The 16,842-nt window shown below is 46.0% G+C and overlaps 1 protein-coding gene across 17 annotated transcripts; it reads left to right on the top strand.

The window, feature by feature from the left end:
- Positions 1-632: 632 nt before the first annotated feature.
- On the top strand, positions 633-14,458 carry prrc2b (proline-rich coiled-coil 2B). 17 transcript variants are annotated; one of them, XM_061293509.1, is made up of 32 exons: positions 633-815; positions 2,372-2,550; positions 2,663-2,837; positions 2,923-3,025; positions 3,180-3,243; positions 3,316-3,459; positions 3,545-3,870; positions 3,943-4,061; positions 4,159-4,322; positions 4,621-4,708; positions 4,830-4,968; positions 5,697-6,024; positions 6,096-6,280; positions 6,531-6,735; positions 6,836-7,052; positions 7,158-9,041; positions 9,120-9,155; positions 9,257-9,405; positions 9,493-9,608; positions 9,688-9,829; positions 9,902-9,981; positions 10,028-10,333; positions 10,419-10,505; positions 10,699-10,891; positions 11,146-11,243; positions 11,328-11,446; positions 11,523-11,763; positions 11,840-12,025; positions 12,161-12,240; positions 12,326-12,410; positions 12,554-12,763; positions 13,587-14,458. In XM_061293509.1, exons 2-32 carry the CDS (start codon positions 2,436-2,438, stop codon positions 13,752-13,754), a joined length of 6,552 nt encoding a protein of 2,183 aa, XP_061149493.1. In that variant the 5' UTR covers positions 633-815; positions 2,372-2,435; the 3' UTR covers positions 13,755-14,458. The 17 variants fall into 17 exon arrangements, with proteins under 17 accessions (XP_061149493.1, XP_061149492.1, XP_061149496.1 ...); XM_061293508.1 differs by having other exon boundaries at positions 9,254-9,405; XM_061293512.1 differs by having other exon boundaries at positions 7,158-9,155; positions 9,254-9,405; positions 10,046-10,157; positions 10,272-10,333.
- Positions 14,459-16,842: the final 2,384 nt, after the last annotated feature.

The following is a 16,842-nucleotide window of genomic DNA, read 5'->3' as shown; positions in this document are numbered from 1 at the left end:
TATATGGAAAAACTTGAAAAACATTGTCACTCTTGAGGGAATTTAGTTTTCTAAGATTATTCAAGTCAAGTCTCCTGCATTCTTCTGAGTTGACACTGACAGCAGTACACTACTGATAAACGTTGAAGCATATTGATCAGAACAGTTTGTTGCTCCTTTCACCTAATGGGGAAAAACATTTTGAGGATAAATTAAAAATGTTAAGATGAAAAAATAAGGGAAATACAAATCAACATTTTTGCAAGAAATTCAATACAAACATTTAGTTAAATGGATGTTTTCATTTATCTAAGACTTCCTTAAAGATGAAGATAGCAAAAAGGTTTCTCAGCAAGTACGTTGCAGAGCTACTCCACTGGCGGGGGAACAAATGCTAGGACGATGTCTCCCTCTAGTGGAGAAGACATGGACACGCGTCCTTTCTGACCTAAGTTTATTCATGGGTTTCTTGTGATTTTTTTTATTTATTATTATTGTTATTAGTATTATTATAAATGTTGCTCCTGTATGGAATTTACTGTATGAAATTTACTTTATGAAATGGTTTTCGTGAGTTCGTAATGACTGGCGCTTGACGTCGCCCGGTGACGTATGACGCATCGAGCGTCGTCTGTGTATCCTCCCTCCCACCCTTCTTGTAAACTGGATTCAGCCTTCATTTGCAGGCCGGGTACAATCCCAGCAACAGCGTCCCTTACTTGTGAATCCTAGGAAACATTGGGCTTCACAATCCCCATCCATCCTTCCAAAAGACGATATTTTGCGGACAACAAACCCTTGCCGCTGGACATAAGGCACACATTGACGTCGAAACCGTAAGTTATGGGCCGTCGTCAGCCTCGTCCGAGGGACGTTTCGCCGACCCGCTTCAGTTTTATTGTCGCTTTGTTCTTTTTGGGCAGCAGCCATTTTTAATCGTCTTGTCCTGAAGGTTGGCCTCGGTGCCTTTCGCCCCAGCTCGGGAAATGTTCCCCGCTTGGGAATGACACGTTCCGGGGTCCGTAACGCATAGTTTACCGGGAATATCGTCGTCTTTTGCGGTCAACTGAATGCTGTACCGAATGTCCCTGGCCTGTTCTTAGGGCTTGTATTTGAAACACTATAAATCCAACCGGATTGTCGTTTTCCCCACGTAGAATTTCCTTCCAATAATCCCCATAAATAACCACAGTTGGTTGGATTCTTTTCACCGTTTTATCTTGGCATGTGTTTTTATTTTTGACTGTCCAAATATGAGTTATAACCTTGGATGCTTGGATGTTTACATAGCCATTTTCTATTAGCTGCCAAGTTAGCATCGGCTGTTAGCGTCATAAATCGACGGTGACTTTGTGCTCGTTTTGTCACAAAAGAAAATCCATCGTAAGTAAATATTTCTCTCTATTTTGACTGAGATATCATCGCGCAGTTAAAAATATTTGCATTGCATTTATTGTGTGCTGGCTTGGCGTCACGGTTCGTTTCCTTTGCGCTGGCTACCCAGATCCTTGTTCAGCGGCCTGCTCATTTAGCTGTTTTGAAACATTTCAAATAGCTAAGCTGTTATTTTCACAGACTGGCCTATTCGAGGCTAAATATGAAGATCCAAACGTCAAGCATTTGACGGGGGCTAGATGTCATCACGTTAGCGTCTGCATGTGACGTCACAATGCTATCTGGCGCTGCAAAGATTTTTAAATGTGAGCGGAAAGCGTTTAATTGACTCAAAATGGACGACGTTTTCTTGAATATTGCACATTGTCCTATTCTGTTATACTTGAAAAGCATTATCATCGGTTATGGATTGATTACACACTCGAATATGTTTTTCCTATAGTAAGTGCAGAGAAGTGTGCGTTTGTGTCACGCCCCGTTGAAGTCATCTGTAAAAATGACATATAAACAAAGTGAATTAAACTTTGTGAAGGCATTCCTATGTGGAGTTTGCATGGTCTCCTTGCTTATGTGTTTTGCTCCAGCTACTGTGGCTTTCCCCCACATTCCAAAACACTAGGTTAATTGAAGACCTTGAATGATCCTATCTGTGAATATTTGTCTAAAGCAGAGCTCACAAATGTATTGCTTGTGGGCACTTGGTAGCCCCCCCACACACACATTGGTCACCCACAAGCCTTTTCTAAAATTAGCTCACCAGTAATGGGACATTGGGATTTTATATGAATGCTGTGAAGTTGATCATTTGGAATCTAGCTGTATTTAAACTTCTGACTTCAAGCACTGTAATCATGTTTCCTGTGTTTGATTTAGTATATGCTGCTCAAATCTAGTGACATGACCAATCTAATTCCAATGGGACATTCTGTCTTTAGTGTTCCTGTTGGTGTTTATTATTGTTTTAATACTTCCGCTCTTGTATGTCTCTTCTATGTAGAATACGAAAAGCACTGGGAAGAGGCGCAAAGACAAATTTCCATACTCGATGACATTACATCGCAATGTCCGATCGTTTGGGGCAAATAACCAAGTCCAAGGATGGGAAAAGCAAGTACTCCTCACTCAGCCTGTTTGACAAGTACAAGGGAAAATCAATAGAAAGCCAGAAAAACTCAGGTACCTTTTTATTTTTGATATTGTTACCTTGCATTTTAGGCTGTGTTTACACTTGTTAGCAACATTTTCATTCACGCCAACGTCTTTTTAACTGCCTTGCTCTCGCCATCAGTTCCACGACATGGCTTGCAGAGTCTTGGCAAAGTGGCCGCAGCCCGGCGCATGCCCCCACCCGCTCACCTACCGAGCTTGAAGTCTGAAAACAAAGGAAACGATCCCAACGTGATTATTGTCCCGAAAGACGGTACAGGATGGGCAAACAAGCCGGAACAACCCGATCAAAAGAGGTAAGAGGGAATCGTTGCTAACGTTCCCGGGGCGTCTTGTCTCCCAGTTGTCCGACGAGGTTTGTTCCTTTTCTTGTCTTGGTAGTTCTGTTGCATCAATACCTCAGCTGCCGGAGTCGCAGCTGCAGCCGGCTTCACAGAAGTCTGTCTCCAATCTTCAGAAGCCTCCCCCAGTAGCCAACCAGGAGGTACATATAGTTGCTAATCTGGCACAGAGATTGACTGTGGTGTGCAATTCACCAGTATTTGACTTTGAAGTTCAATACATTTGCATTTAAACTTTGAACAATATATTTTGATCAAATCATTATGTGCTCATCTCCCCCCACGCCCATTCCACAGAACACAACAACAGGTGGACCAAAGCAATGGGCCCAGCTAAATGGAAAGGCAGCAGAGCCAGATGGTGAGTCAGCTCACTCTTGGGCTGGAAATATACGCTGGCATACTGAACTTCCTGCATGTGGCGACTCTGCAGGTTCAAGGGCCTTAAGCCAACTTCAGCCCTTCTCTCACGAGGAATTTCCCACGCTGAAGGCCGCTGGAGAACAGGACAAGGCTGGCAAGGAAAGAAGCGGCTACGATCCGTCGTATGGGCCCGGACCAAGCCTCCGCCCGCAGAGTATGTCTCGCCCTCGCTGCGTCAGTTCGGGAGTGAATTTGTTTCTCGTGTGTGTGTTATTGAACTGGACACTGTCTGTCTCAAGATGTGACCAGCTGGAGGGAGGGAGGTGGCAAGAACCTCCAGCCCTCATCCCTTACCCTCGGCCTGCCAGCGGACCCCGAGGGCAAGCCCACCACCCTGGGCGAGACGGGCACCCCTCCCGCCACGTCCCACCCCTCTTCCGCCACCAGCACTGCCTCATCTAGCGTCGTCGTGGCAGCGACGGCAGTTGCACAGCCGCCGAGCGTGGACCCCAAGGAGGTCTCCCTGCGTCCCGCTCAGCCTCTGCGTAGGACGGTGCTGTCTGCACTGCAGCATCAGCTCCTCCACACCTCCAATGCTGTCTACCATGACATGTTGCCAGCTTTCGTAAGTACCAATAACATCCCTTCTCGAGATGATTAGTTGTACTTTCAACTTACATCATACTGCTGTGGACAGATGTGCTCCAAAGAGACGCAAGAAACTTCAGGCACAAACCACGTCGTAGTAGCACCACCAGCCCGATTCGACAACAAACCGACTTTTAGACCGACTTATGCTAAACCTGAACTAGTCAAGTAAGTACATCAACTGTGTGACAGTTCGCATGTCTACTTTCCTGAGGGTAAGGCATCCTTTTTTCCCCCTTCTCTTTTTTTTTTTTTAACTCTCCAGTGGTGACATTCGGCGAGAGAACCGATTTGTCCGTGTGCCGCCCAGGCTCTCATCCCAGCCCATCCGTCGGCCTGGCGACAGACCACAACGACCCGCCATCATCAATCCCGAGGACCTGAAGGATCTGGATGACCTCGACAATGACTGTGAAGATGGATGGGCTGGTATGTACTACATTTATCTCACTTAAATCGCAATGAAGGCATTCATGTTGATGCCAGTTGAAGAGCTGTCTGTTTACTTGCTTTAATCTTATATGTATGTAGATATGCATTTTGAAAAGGGTTGCTGCCTGGTAGAATATGTTGTAGGGGTCGTCCGCCATCCCCCCCCCCCCCCAATATTTCTAACTGCCCTCATCACTGTATGCCAATCCATCAAAAAGTAGTTAGTGTCATTCTTATTCCCAGTAGCCTCAGATTCATCTTTTTTTCTTACGCATGGTGTTTGTCATTACTTTAGGTCTCCATGAAGAAGTCGATTACAGTGAGAAGCTCAAATTCAGTGACGATGAAGACGAGCACTCAGCCAATGATAAAAACAAGATGTGGTGAGACGCTCTGCATTCCCTTTCACACTTTCACCCCTCTACTGTAATATAACAAGCATGCAACTCAGGACAGTTCCACACTGTTATGCTTCCTGAAAAGATTGTGTGTTGAATTTTCCAGGGCTGAGTGGGAAAGGGAGAATCGCCGCGACTGCCCGTCATCACTCAGCTCGAGTGAGGGCCCTGAAGAGAGTTCTTCTTATCACCACCAGGAGCCTCTGAGGAAGACGACAAGCAGATATCTCTCTGCGGACACCCAGGTGAACGACACACCACGCGCCCTTTTTACACTCGGCCCCTCTTGAATTTACTTGGCTGAGATGAACTCATTATGGTCTCAGCTGTTTTAGCCCATCATCGCGTACCATAACTCAATATGTCTCCAGTTTATTCATTTTTGAAAAGATTATGCAAATGATTCACTTGTTCCAATCACTAGTCCCTTTTTACACTGCTGTAAAAGTGAGCCATATTTTTCACCTCTTTGGGAGAGTGGCATAGTCGACCCTGGAATTTTCCACGTTTGTGGGTATTTTCTGACTTGACACAATGCCTATGTATAAAGCTATTTTACTGCCTGCAAAAGCTGGGATTGTTTTAAGGTACATTGTTGTACAGAATTTGGGACAAAGTTAAGCCACCAAATTTCCACCCTTGCAGGTAGTGTCAATGCTGACTGTAAAAGTTCATATCATAGTTTTTTGTTTTTTTTTAGTGCAAAGGATACCAAGATTGTTTTAGCATTAGCGGAAGTGTGTCCGGTTACCTTGCAGTGCTGGGAAGAGGTTACATTCCTGACGTGTAATTTTCCCGCCCTGTCATTTACATTCCGACAAAGTTAAATATCCCGCTTCTGCGTCACTTTGCGTGAAAGGTGGATAATGTACTTTTTAAAGGCTCCCCTGATATTCTCCAGGATCATAATGTGAAAAAGGTTAGTCAATGGCTTTACTGATAAATAGATCTCTTCCACCTTCGGTCCCACCAGAAGAACCAAAGCGAGCCGGCGATCGACTCAGAAGACCACCAGCGGCAATCTCAGCCCCCGGCAAGGGCTAAGTTTGCATCGCCTGAGCTGTCCGAGGCCGTGGAGAGGGCCCGTAGGCGTCGCGGGGAGGAAGAGCGGCGCGCCCGCGAGGAACGGCTGGCGGCCTGTGCGGAGAAGCTCAAAAGGTTGGATGAGAAATTTGGCAAGACGGAAAGGCAAGCCTCAAGGACGGAGGAGGGCCACAAAGAGAGAGACAGCAAAGAAGACCCCTTGTCTCCCAACAGGAATCATAATAAAGCCCATGACAACCACCCGTACAATGCAAAAGGTAGCACATTTAAGATGGGTCACTTTATATTAAATATAAAATATTTCAATCATGGGATTGTTGTTCTCCAGATGAGTGCTCCTCTGACAACTCCCCCAGCCCTAGTTTTCGCGAAGAGCTCAGTTTCCCCGCCTATCGCAGCAGCGAGGATGATGCCCAAGAGCCTTCCTCCCCCTCTGGGGATTACAGTGGACGCCCTGCCCCAAAACCTGTGCCACCCCGCTTTCAGAAACAACCCCAACAGCACCAGCAACAGGTAAATTTGAGCTTAACTCCCGCAAAGTGAGACCCCACACTTGAATCAGTGAAGTGGTCATTCTATGTTCTGGAAACATACTAGCTTATCAAGGAACAAAGAACTTGTTGGTCCTAGCAATAACTGATCCTCCAGAAGTTCTAATTCTTGTGTAATGTTACTGTTGTGGATATGTGAGAATATTCACGTTTAAGTGCTCCTGTTTTGGTCTAGAAGTTCATAGGTAACTCCATTTGTCATGTCCATTCAGCAGGAGCAGGTCTACAAGATGCAGCACTGGCAGCAGTCGAGCCATCAAGCCTCACCCACCTCGAGCCACGCACAACGAAGCTACTATCCCCCGCATGTCCTCGGCTTTGATCCTCGCTGGATGATGATGCCACCTTTCATGGACCCCCGCGTCAGCCAAGGACGATCTCCTGTCGACTACTATCCCGGTCCGGTCCATTCACCTGGTGAGTGCAGACTCCCCAATATGATCCTCATTCCTTTAGCGCTGTGGTTCACGAAGTTTTTATTTATTTATTTTTTTTTTTTAAATTTCTATTTCTGCAGGATTGATGAAACCTCTGATGCACCAAGACCGCCTGAACAGTCCCAGTTCTGATGAAGGTCATCCCAACCTGCAGCAAGAGCGAAGAGCCCCTCCCACTGAGCCATATCCTGTCTGGAGCCAAGACAGCTACACCCTGCGCAGTTTTACTCCTCCTTACCAGAGGCAGCACGAAAACCAGGATAACAGTCAGCTTGATGACAGTTCACTTCCTCATAGGTATTTCTATTCATTCATAGTTCTACAGATAATATAATCAATATCACAATACAATCTGTTGTTGGCGAAATCCTGCAACAATGTTCCGTTTTGACATTTTTTCAGCAGAAGTGGTATGGCCTCCCAGCAAGACACTTATGAGCAGAGGACCAGCGAGAGCATCCCCCACCCTCATGATGACCTCCAACATCAAGCCTTCCAGACTCGAGCCTCGGACCGAGACCACCACGACCAGGGGCTGCTGACTGGCACTCTGTTTCACACCCAGCATCATGGTGATAACGAATCCCCAAAACAAGACACAAGAGACCGCCATCTGAAGGATGGTGATTCTCACGATGAGAGCTTTGATGGCTCAAAAGACAACTGGAAACGAGATGAAGGAATCAGTGCTCAAACTCAGTGGTCTGATTCCGCTGCTAGTGTCAGCCAGCCATCAGAGACCACTGGCCGGACTTTGACGCGTAGAACTGGGCCAATTAAGAAACCAGTTCTCAAGGCTTTGAAAGTGGAAGACAAGGAGAATGAGAAGCCCAAACCTGAGCCTGAAGAGAAGGCTGTCCCCTACCGGCTGGAGAAGGAAGTCCTGACCAACGTCTATGACTTAAAGAAAGATAACCAGGCTGTCGGCAATAGGCGCTCTGGATCGCCCATGGTTGAGAAACATGCTGAAGAAAGGCAGCGTCAGTCCCCGGGTCCTGCTAAAGTGGAGCGGCCTCCAGTAATCAACCATAGTGATGATTCCCCTAGGGAGAGCGTCTGGGACACCAACAAATTCCAGCCGCCAAGAGATGTTCTCGAAAACACGGAACCTCAGGCACCGCGCCGTAATAACTGGATCTTCATCGACGAAGAACAGGCCTTTGGTGCAGTCAGGGGATCCGGAAGAGGCCGAAGTCGAGGTTTTAGGGATTTCAATTCGCGAGGTGGAGGCCGCGGCATCCGGGGTGGAGACAACGTCAGAGGTGCCTACAACAATGGCGCCGGTCAGGGTCTGCGTCCAGGGAGAGGCCGAGCCCAACCGAGAGAGCTGAAGGTGGAGGAGTTCCAGAGAGGCAAGCCACGAAGACGAAACGTCAGCGAGACACTAAGTGAAACTTCCGAGTATGAGGAGCTGCCAAAGAGACGGCGACAGAAGGGCTCTGAAAACGGAGAAGGCTACTCCGAGTCTGGAGAAACTCGCAAAGCCAATCGGGAGTCTTGGCGATCCAACAAGACCTACGCGGAAGACCAGGCTGCTGCCGATCACAGAGAAAAAGTCAAGGCGAGCAGAGGCTTTGGAGGCCGCATGCTGCCTCCCAGACTGAACAACGGAAACTATACTAGAGGCTACGGAGGTTCTCGAGAGATGTCCTCATGGAGGGGTCGTGGTCATCAGTTTGGTAGCACTGGTGCTTCCATGCAAGAAAACGGTTACGTTCCCGGAGCTGACTCATCTTTCTCCCGTAAACCGCTTGCTGAGCGTGAGTCTCTGAAATACCCCACAAAATTTACCGGCCCTTTCATGGAAAATGGCTCCGAAGACCGTGAGGGGGAATATTATTTTGACCCTGACAACCCTGACAGAGTGGTGCTGAGGCGGCGGCGCCCCCCACGTCAAGACAAGCCCCCGCGCTTCCGTCGCCTGCAGCAAGAGCGTGACCCCGCTTCCAACCAGTGGACCAGTGACGAATACATAAATGGAGACTTTGCAAACCCCTGGCCTGGTCGTCCCAAAGGCAACGGGGAAGACAAGTGGCCCAGCGGCACCTACACTGGAGGACGCAGCGGCCAGCAAGCTCAGACTGAAGAATGGGACACCGGATCGGACAACAGCGACTTTGCCGACTGGAGGGAGAAGCGCAGAGCGAGCGGTGGCGCATCTACGCAGGGGCACGCCGACGTTCTCGCGGACCCATGCCACGGTGAAGCGGGCTCCATCGAGAAGAGGGAGCTTTCCAAACGAAGCTTCTCGAGCCAAAGGCCGCTGATTGACCGCCAGAACAGGAAAGGAGAGCCCTCGGTGCTGGAGACCAGTAAGATGGCACGTGCACCCGATAACCCTCAATCTGCTCCCTCAAACAGGAATGACACCTGGCAGAATGGAGTGGCCTCTTCTATGAGGTGAGAAACCAGTTGCTAGTATCTTCCAGTTTTTGACACAGTCAAACATTTTCTTCACAAACCTTATCCATGTTTGGACACTTTTTTTTCTTTCTTAGCAGGAGTCCAGATGAGTCGGGCCCTGGCTACACTATTGATCAGTCAGATGAGCGGGAGCTGAACGAGTCCTCCGGAAAGGGCGGAAAGACAGGCCCTATCAAACCTGACATCGTTGAACCACTTTCCCAGTATGAGCTCAGTGCCTACCCAAGTGAGTGTTGAACCAAAAAAGGATTAAATTATATACATGCTTCCCTTATTGCGGTAGATTTCGAATTGAAATCTTCCTATATTTTAGTTGAGGAAGATGCCGGGGGACCCATTTCGAATTCGGACACTTACCACGATGCGTTGTCCAAAAAACAAAGACGTCCGCAAGATGACGATAGGCGCAGGAAGGATCAAGGAGTCGCCGTAAGTTCAAACTGTCGTTGAGTGAAAAAGGATGCAAAAAGGGGTTTTCCAAGTATTTCTTGTTAAATTCATGCATCAGGTTCAAGTGAAGAACAGGTCAGTCGCGTCCAAGATAGCGCCGCGCTTTGCTAAGAAGCAGGGAGGCATGAGCATCGAACAACCAGAAGAGACTCTTTCCTCTAGTAATTTGGGAACGGAAATCTGGGAGACCAACAGTTCCGGTGAGTTAGTTTGATGCAGGCAGCGCCACTCTGGATGAATGCTCTGAATTATTACCTCTGTTCATTCCGCAGCTCTTTCAGTGCAGTCTTCAGGGGCAGGAGACTCGTGGACTAAACAAGTGTCTTATACTGGCAGCGAGCCCAACTCTGAGGTACCACAAGATTGAATCCACAATAATTACTCAGTGAATCGCTCAGGCTCTTTTTTTGTCCAAGGACTCGGATGCAGGCCCAGAGCAGAGCAAAGAGCAGCACAAACCGGGGCCCATCGGAAACGAGCGCTCCCTGAAGCACCGCAAGGGTTCCGAGGCAGTGGATCGCCTGGAAGGTAGCCCCATCACCCCGGTTAACGGCGTGGACCTCCACGTGGACACCGTGCTCCCTGTGCCCCCCATTGAGTTTGGCGTCAGCGCCAAGGACTCTGACTTTAGCCTGCCACCAGGTTCCACCCCAGTGCCTGTGTCAAACCCCGTCAACAAGCTTCAAGATCCCCTCACCGTCAATGTGAGTGGTGAATTTGAACTAATTGTTCCGAATGAAATGGCTCACTGGTGCCTGTCCAACTAATTGGCAACTTGTCTTCTTTCAGACTATCCCCATGCTCCGCTCCAATCACCTGCAGCCTGGCATAAACCTCAACCCGCTTTCCTTTCCAAGTACTGACCTGACCCTTAAGGTACGATAAAGCATATTTGATACTTTCTCATTTCAGGTCAATGCATCAACAATATCCCCATGATTATATACACTGGATGAATTAATGATTAATAATGTCACAATGATTTCAAGGTGTTGACCTGGCCGACACGATTTCAGCGGGAGACGCATTTTCGTTCTTGTAAGAATGTGCGATGCTTTTCTGTTTTCAGATGGAGTCTGCCCGTAAAGCGTGGGAGAATTCCCAGTCCCTTCCTGAGCAGGGCTCTCCCAGTGCGGGGGCTTCTGGCGTGCCACCTCCGTGCAGCGTGGGTTCGTCCAGCGGGGTCAGCTACAGCTCTTTTGGAGGGGTCTCCATGCCGCCTATGCCTGTGGCCTCCGTAGCACCCTCTATGTCCTTGCAAGGTACAACATAAGAAAGAAATGAAAGAGAGAGTTGTAGGGGGGGGGAAGCATTGTATTTTATGTCAAAGCTATACATTTCATTGCATGGTGAAATCCATATTGTACAAGCTTTTATGGGTCGAACTTAATGAAAATATCTCAAAGTCCACGTTTTATAAATTAGTATTGAGTAGCTAGCTACAGTGCTTATTAGTACAGTTAAAAGGTGCATAGTCTTTTGAAAAAAATTGCTGACCTCATTTCAATTTCTTTAGGTAGTCACATTCCCCCTTTGTATTTGGATGGTCATGTCTTTCCGAGCCAGCCTCGCTTGGTTCCACCAACGATGACTCAGCAGCAGACCTACCAACAAGTTTGTGCACGCACAGAATCACTGACTCGTTCGTGTGTGCTGTCTCTGAAATGCTTCTAATGTTTGACATGTGCACCCATTCAGGCGGCAGCCCAGCAGATCCCCATCTCGTTGCACACATCTCTTCAGGCTCAGTTGGGGCTTAGAGGAGGTTTGCCTGTGTCTCAGTCCCAGGAGATGTTCAACTCTATCGCCCCCTTTCGGTATTAAGTGGTGCCTTACTAACTAGTTTCTTGTTTCTGCATCAGCTCGCTTAATTTGCCGTCTTGTCTTGTTTAGGTCGCCGGTTTACATGCACCCCAACCTGTCGCAGCCCAGTCCCATGGTGCTGTCAGGCGGAGCGCCATTGAAGGGGCCCTACTCACCGTTCCCCGGCATGCAGCCGTCAGACATTGTCAAGTCCTCGTCGGGCTCGCACTATCAGCCCATGACCGGCAGTCAGCAGCTAGTCTACGATAGCCAGCTGAACCAGGGGCCCAGCATGGGATCGTCACAGCTAATGGACTCTCAACTCATCCAGGTGTGGAGCTTTTATTTTTATTTGTTTTTTATCCCCTATTTTCGAGTAACAACTCATTCAATTGATTCATGAAAAGTTTTTGTCGTCTTCTCACCAGGTGACCATGCCCTTGCCTGGATCTCAGGTGCGCTACGGCTCCGCCCAGCAACACCTCATCCTCCCTCAGTCCATCCAGCTACAGCAAGGCCAGAATCTCTCAGTGGGAGGTCCACGCAGGATGATGCCACCTGGTTCACAACCCGTCATGCCTGCGAGCAGAGAGGTCCGCCCCTCTTCGTCATCGCACACTAAAAAAAATTAAACCAGTCCGTTGCCTAAAAACAAAGCTGACATTCACGACATTAAATCTCCATTTCATTTTGTGATCTGTTTTGTCTATCATTTGGTCATTTCTTAGAGCTCCCAGATGGAAATGAAAGGTTTCCAGTTTTCGGAAAAGCCCAATCATTCTCCGGGAATGCCCGGTGGCTCCTACAGGTGAGTGCAGGTGAACTATGTCCATAATGATGACAATCAAAAAAGAATGTCTGCTCCAACTCTGTTCCTTCCCGCTCTTCATCAGGCCTGGATCTTCTAGCCCAAGCGGAAAGCCTTCTGGTCCCGGAGGCCCGGTTGGACCATTGCCCACCCATCATTATACACAGCAGGTACAACTTTTGATTTAGAATTCCTTAATACACGGTTGTAACATTTTGGTGATTAACTTTTTTTATGCCTCCCTGTTTTGACCCCCCCCCCCCCCCCCCCCCCAATCTCATCACATCACCAACCATGCTCCCATGACCATCAGGTCTCACCTGCTCAGGGTGGCTTGGTGATGCACATGCGTCCCCCCACCAGTGGCCCCTTCCCCAGCCCCATTCAGAGACCAGTCATGCAGGTCAACAAAACCGTCATGATCCGCTCCCCCCCTTACCCCAATCCCGGCAGAGACCTTTGCCACTCCACCCCTCCCTTGGTCCCCGAGCCCCCTATCAAGGGGCCCGAGGATGGCATGAAGGTGAGCCACCCACTGTAAATATAGGTAATTTCATTTCATCTTCTTTTTTTATCTCTATATTCACTGCATTGATTGTTTATTGTCTCAAAGCTGCCATTAATAGTCCAATTCAAACGTGTTTCTAGTATGTATTTGAGAGCCGCAGAACTTCATGAAACTTCCAAATACGTTTTATGTCGGGTTTGAAGTTGGTTTCCCCCCGCTTTTTCCAGGGGATTGCGGGCCAAGCTTCGTCACAAATGATGAAAATCCACAAGTAATGCTACTGCTCTGTCGGTGCACAACAATTTGTATTTGCCTATGCACGATGAAGAATCATTAAACAAATCTGCCAACCAGCATATTAGCTTGGAACACAATTTATATTTAAAATTGCACACTTTTTGTCATTGTGGTTTTCTCCATGATATAGTAAAAAAAAAATGGTTACCCCTACTTTGCTGCAATTGTTTTGGAGCGGGGGGGGGGTGTCAGACATTCAGTTTGACCTCAGAGGTATATTTTACAAATATTTTGCAGTTCCACTATTTAAGAAATTAGTTTCATTTTGAGTAGCACTTAAGTCGTCAAATTTTCTTTGTTTCAATTACGAGCATTTTCCTCTGGCTTGTCATCCCTTGTGAAAGGCAGTTGTGTAAATAAAGTTTTAACAATGCTGTATCATGACAGTGGTTTTGAATGTTTGACCATATCTTCCTTCAATGTTCAGATTTAATTCTGTTTAACCACAGAATATCTGCTGTATTTGTTACCTAATTTAATTGAAATAAATGCAAATAAACAGTGTCGCTTTGTTACTCACTCTGCCTTCTTCTTGACGCAGTGCAAAACAGTGCGAGAGGTGCGCATAGCCCTGAGCGAGGGCCGGCCACCAACGGGAGTAATGACCAGCAAACTCCAGAAGCCCCTAGCAGCCGCCGAGCACCCCAAGCTGCCACGCACGGGCGCCATCAAACCCCAGGCGGTTAAAGTGGACGAGGGCAAGGCGTAGTCGTCAGTTGTGGACCTAAAAGAAAATAGATTGAAAAGACAAAAAATATGAAGAGAGTGGTCATCACCCAGCCTACAAAACACAAACTCCTTGCACAACGTCTGAGCCTTCCAACAAGCACCATCGACAATTGACCCGGACACTTTTGACGTCACACCCCAATGTAAGACTTCTAAAGAGAGATATATATATATACTGTATATATAAATATATACATAGACACAGCCTTTTAAAAAACAGATCTCCACACAGTTCTCTTTAATTTATTTCCCCCCCTCCCTCTGTGAATGGCTGCTTGATGGTTCATTTGTGCACACTGTTTTTGCCAAACTCTATGAACTGCCTGGTTATGGACAGTCATTTGGACATTTTTAAAAGCAATTCAAATCCAGTTGGGGCACTTTTCCCCCTGTTTGTTGAAAATTAAAACTCAAGCTCTTGTCATCTGAAATGGGGGTTTTATAATTACAGGAACAAAATAAGCAAAACATTGCATGTCGATGTCAAATTGCAATGAACTTGTGGCTACACTTATGTAGATTTCTAGATGTTATTTCTTAAAAAAAAAAAGTAAAAAAAAAAAAAAAGGGGTTTGCTTTTACACTATTGTCTCTGCTGTACAAAATGGTGAGATGTTTTTGTTTTGTTTCCCCTCCCTTTCCCAAATTCATGTTGCTTCCACGTTAAACTTGTCACAAATCCAATTGTCTCCGAGTGTTACATGTGACACTTCATTTTAAGCAGGGGTGAGCAAACTACGGCATGGCTGAGATGGCATTCGATACAAAACGTTCAAAATATTTAATAATAAAAATAAGGACTCTCACCCCAGAGAGCGTCATGTGTACTTCCTCAGAATCTCGTTTTAAATCCGCTGAGGCCCTTGAGTCTTTTTTTTGTTTTTAAATCCATCACGACAAATTAGAATTCAAATGTCTCCCCAATGGCCCTCGGGGGACTTAAACTGATGGAAGATAGGCAGGCAAAAGTCTCCCTCATGTTTTTCAAGACTTAAGGGGTGCCATTAAGGTCAACCAGCTTCTTATCTGTGTGGCACAAGCAATAAAGGCAGCAATCAGGGTCCAATTATTTAATATTTCCATCAACATTTTTTTTTAACTGTTTTGAAGACAAATTAGTTTGGAAGGTTTTGTTTTTAAATAGCCACAAAGTAATTGCTGGCTGGGAAACCTGTGGCTAGCAATTCTGAAGACAACATTTAAACCACAAAACATTTTTTCAAGGAATTTCATAGACAAAAAAAGGTTTACCATCCCTGCTTCAAAGTCACAGATGGGAATTTGTGTTAACGTAAAAATTAGTGTGGCTGGGTTGTTTTTCTCTTGCAAAAAAAAAAAAGTGCTACGTGCTTGCTCATCACCACCAAAAACATTACCCGATCTTTTATTGAGTACTTTTAAATATGCAGATTTAATTTTGTCTAAAGGACCAGTGCTTTCTACACAGCTGATCCCAGCACAGTATTGTATTTATCCCAGCTGACCGATACCTTTTGACCTTATCAAAAATGTGTTCATTACTTAGGAAAAGCAAAGAGCTTATCGAAAGAAATAAAGCAGTTGTGGTTTCTTATAATGTGCTGTTGATTCTATTCTATTATATATTTTCGTTCATTCAATGTCATCCTCAACCATATGCAACATTTTTAATGTAGCCAAGTAAGAGCTTGTGCACATTTATATACGTGTACAAAGTATGTTTATATTTTAAAGTGTCAATGATAACTTCAAAATCATTTTATTTTCGTTCGTTACTGTCATACTCGAAAACGCACTACAATATTTGTGTGTGACGTCACAAGCGACATTCTTCACATTTTTGCCGAACTTGTCTGGACGAAGACCCACTTTAACACTAACTGTCAGGGGGCGTCGTGGACTAAAACGTTTTATGTAGTTGAAATAAAACACGGTAGGTGCTGTTTAGTTTGTTTTTAAACTAAGTACACCGTTTTTAAACTAGCTACCAGCCAATGACAATGGCTTGTCGGGAGTAGCATCGGTACGAAGCGAATTGTTTACGTTTTATACGCGTTGTACTGTATTCTCTAATTGATAAATTTGAGTTTAAACCGTTAATAAACCCTCTTCGGAGAGGGTTTGTTTTCCTACAAAACTTGACAAAATAAGTTAAAACCGGGATAAGAAACGTCGAAAGTGGCCCGGTAGACTAATGCAAACTATATCGACGTAAACCACAACACGTAATATTTGTCATCAAACATTGCATTTGAAAAGGAAAAAAGTTTTCTAGCTGCATTTGAAAGCATGGCAGTGACAAAGAACATAAACTTGCCCAGATCAAGTTTTGGACGAGTGCTTATTCAGCTTTATGAGAAGGACAAAATATTAGGAACAGCTCATAGTATCACCCAATGCATTTTTTTTTTTTTTTTTTTTACATCTTATCTAATGCAGTGGTTCTCACACTTTTACACAAGTGCCATCACAATGACTAACATTAAAATAAAATAGTGTGGTAGGCCCGAATAAGTGTTAAAACATCCAAACTACATTGCGGCAGGCAACTTTGTTATGATTCAATGAAGTCATCCATCCATCCATTATCTCAACCGCTTTATCCTTAATTTAGTCAATTGCATTGTAGATAGTTGCACTTAAATAAACCTTTGAAAACAGTTCCTGAAGAGTAAATGCAGTTTTATTGTACCTAAAGGTTAAATACAATTGGACTGTACCTAAAAATTGTAGCTCATTGGATTGGGGCCAGTTTAAATAAATAAGTAATTTGTGTACCACTACGGGGCCACGTGCCGCACTTTATGAATCATGTTCATATGCAATATTAACAGGTTATCAGGGTGTTGTGGTGTAAGGCAGCATGGCTAAGGTGGCTTGGAGAGCCAACGAAGGCCTGATGATGATGCAGGAGCTCGACGACCGCCTCAAAGAGCAGATTGACAAACTGGAGCACATCCGCCTGGCTGCAGTTGAGCTCAAGGACAACTTGTCTGCGGTGATTGAGATAGTCCATACAGCAGTACTCTATGCATGTCATCTATGATACAATATTACTCGTGTGTGCAGGGCAACAGTGAACTTTCTCA

Source organism: Syngnathus typhle, linkage group LG12 (genome assembly GCF_033458585.1).
Source record: "Syngnathus typhle isolate RoL2023-S1 ecotype Sweden linkage group LG12, RoL_Styp_1.0, whole genome shotgun sequence".
Classification (NCBI taxonomy): domain Eukaryota; kingdom Metazoa; phylum Chordata; class Actinopteri; order Syngnathiformes; family Syngnathidae; genus Syngnathus; species Syngnathus typhle.
The sequence above is the reverse complement of the archived record's forward strand: the minus strand, read 5'-3'. Positions and strand labels throughout refer to the sequence as shown.

What these genes read in the sequence shown, in the direction of transcription:
- prrc2b (XM_061293499.1), top strand. Translation starts at nt 2,436, where the DNA reads ATGTCCGATCGTTTGGGGCAAATAACCAAGTCCAAGGATGGGAAAAGC. An exon ending in CTGGGAGACCAACAGTTCCG is followed by an intron (nt 9,830 to 9,901) that starts GTGAGTTAGTTT and finishes TTCATTCCGCAG; the next exon opens with CTCTTTCAGTGCAGTCTTCA. An exon ending in TGGACTCTCAACTCATCCAG is followed by an intron (nt 11,764 to 11,839) that starts GTGTGGAGCTTT and finishes ATTCATGAAAAG; the next exon opens with TTTTTGTCGTCTTCTCACCA.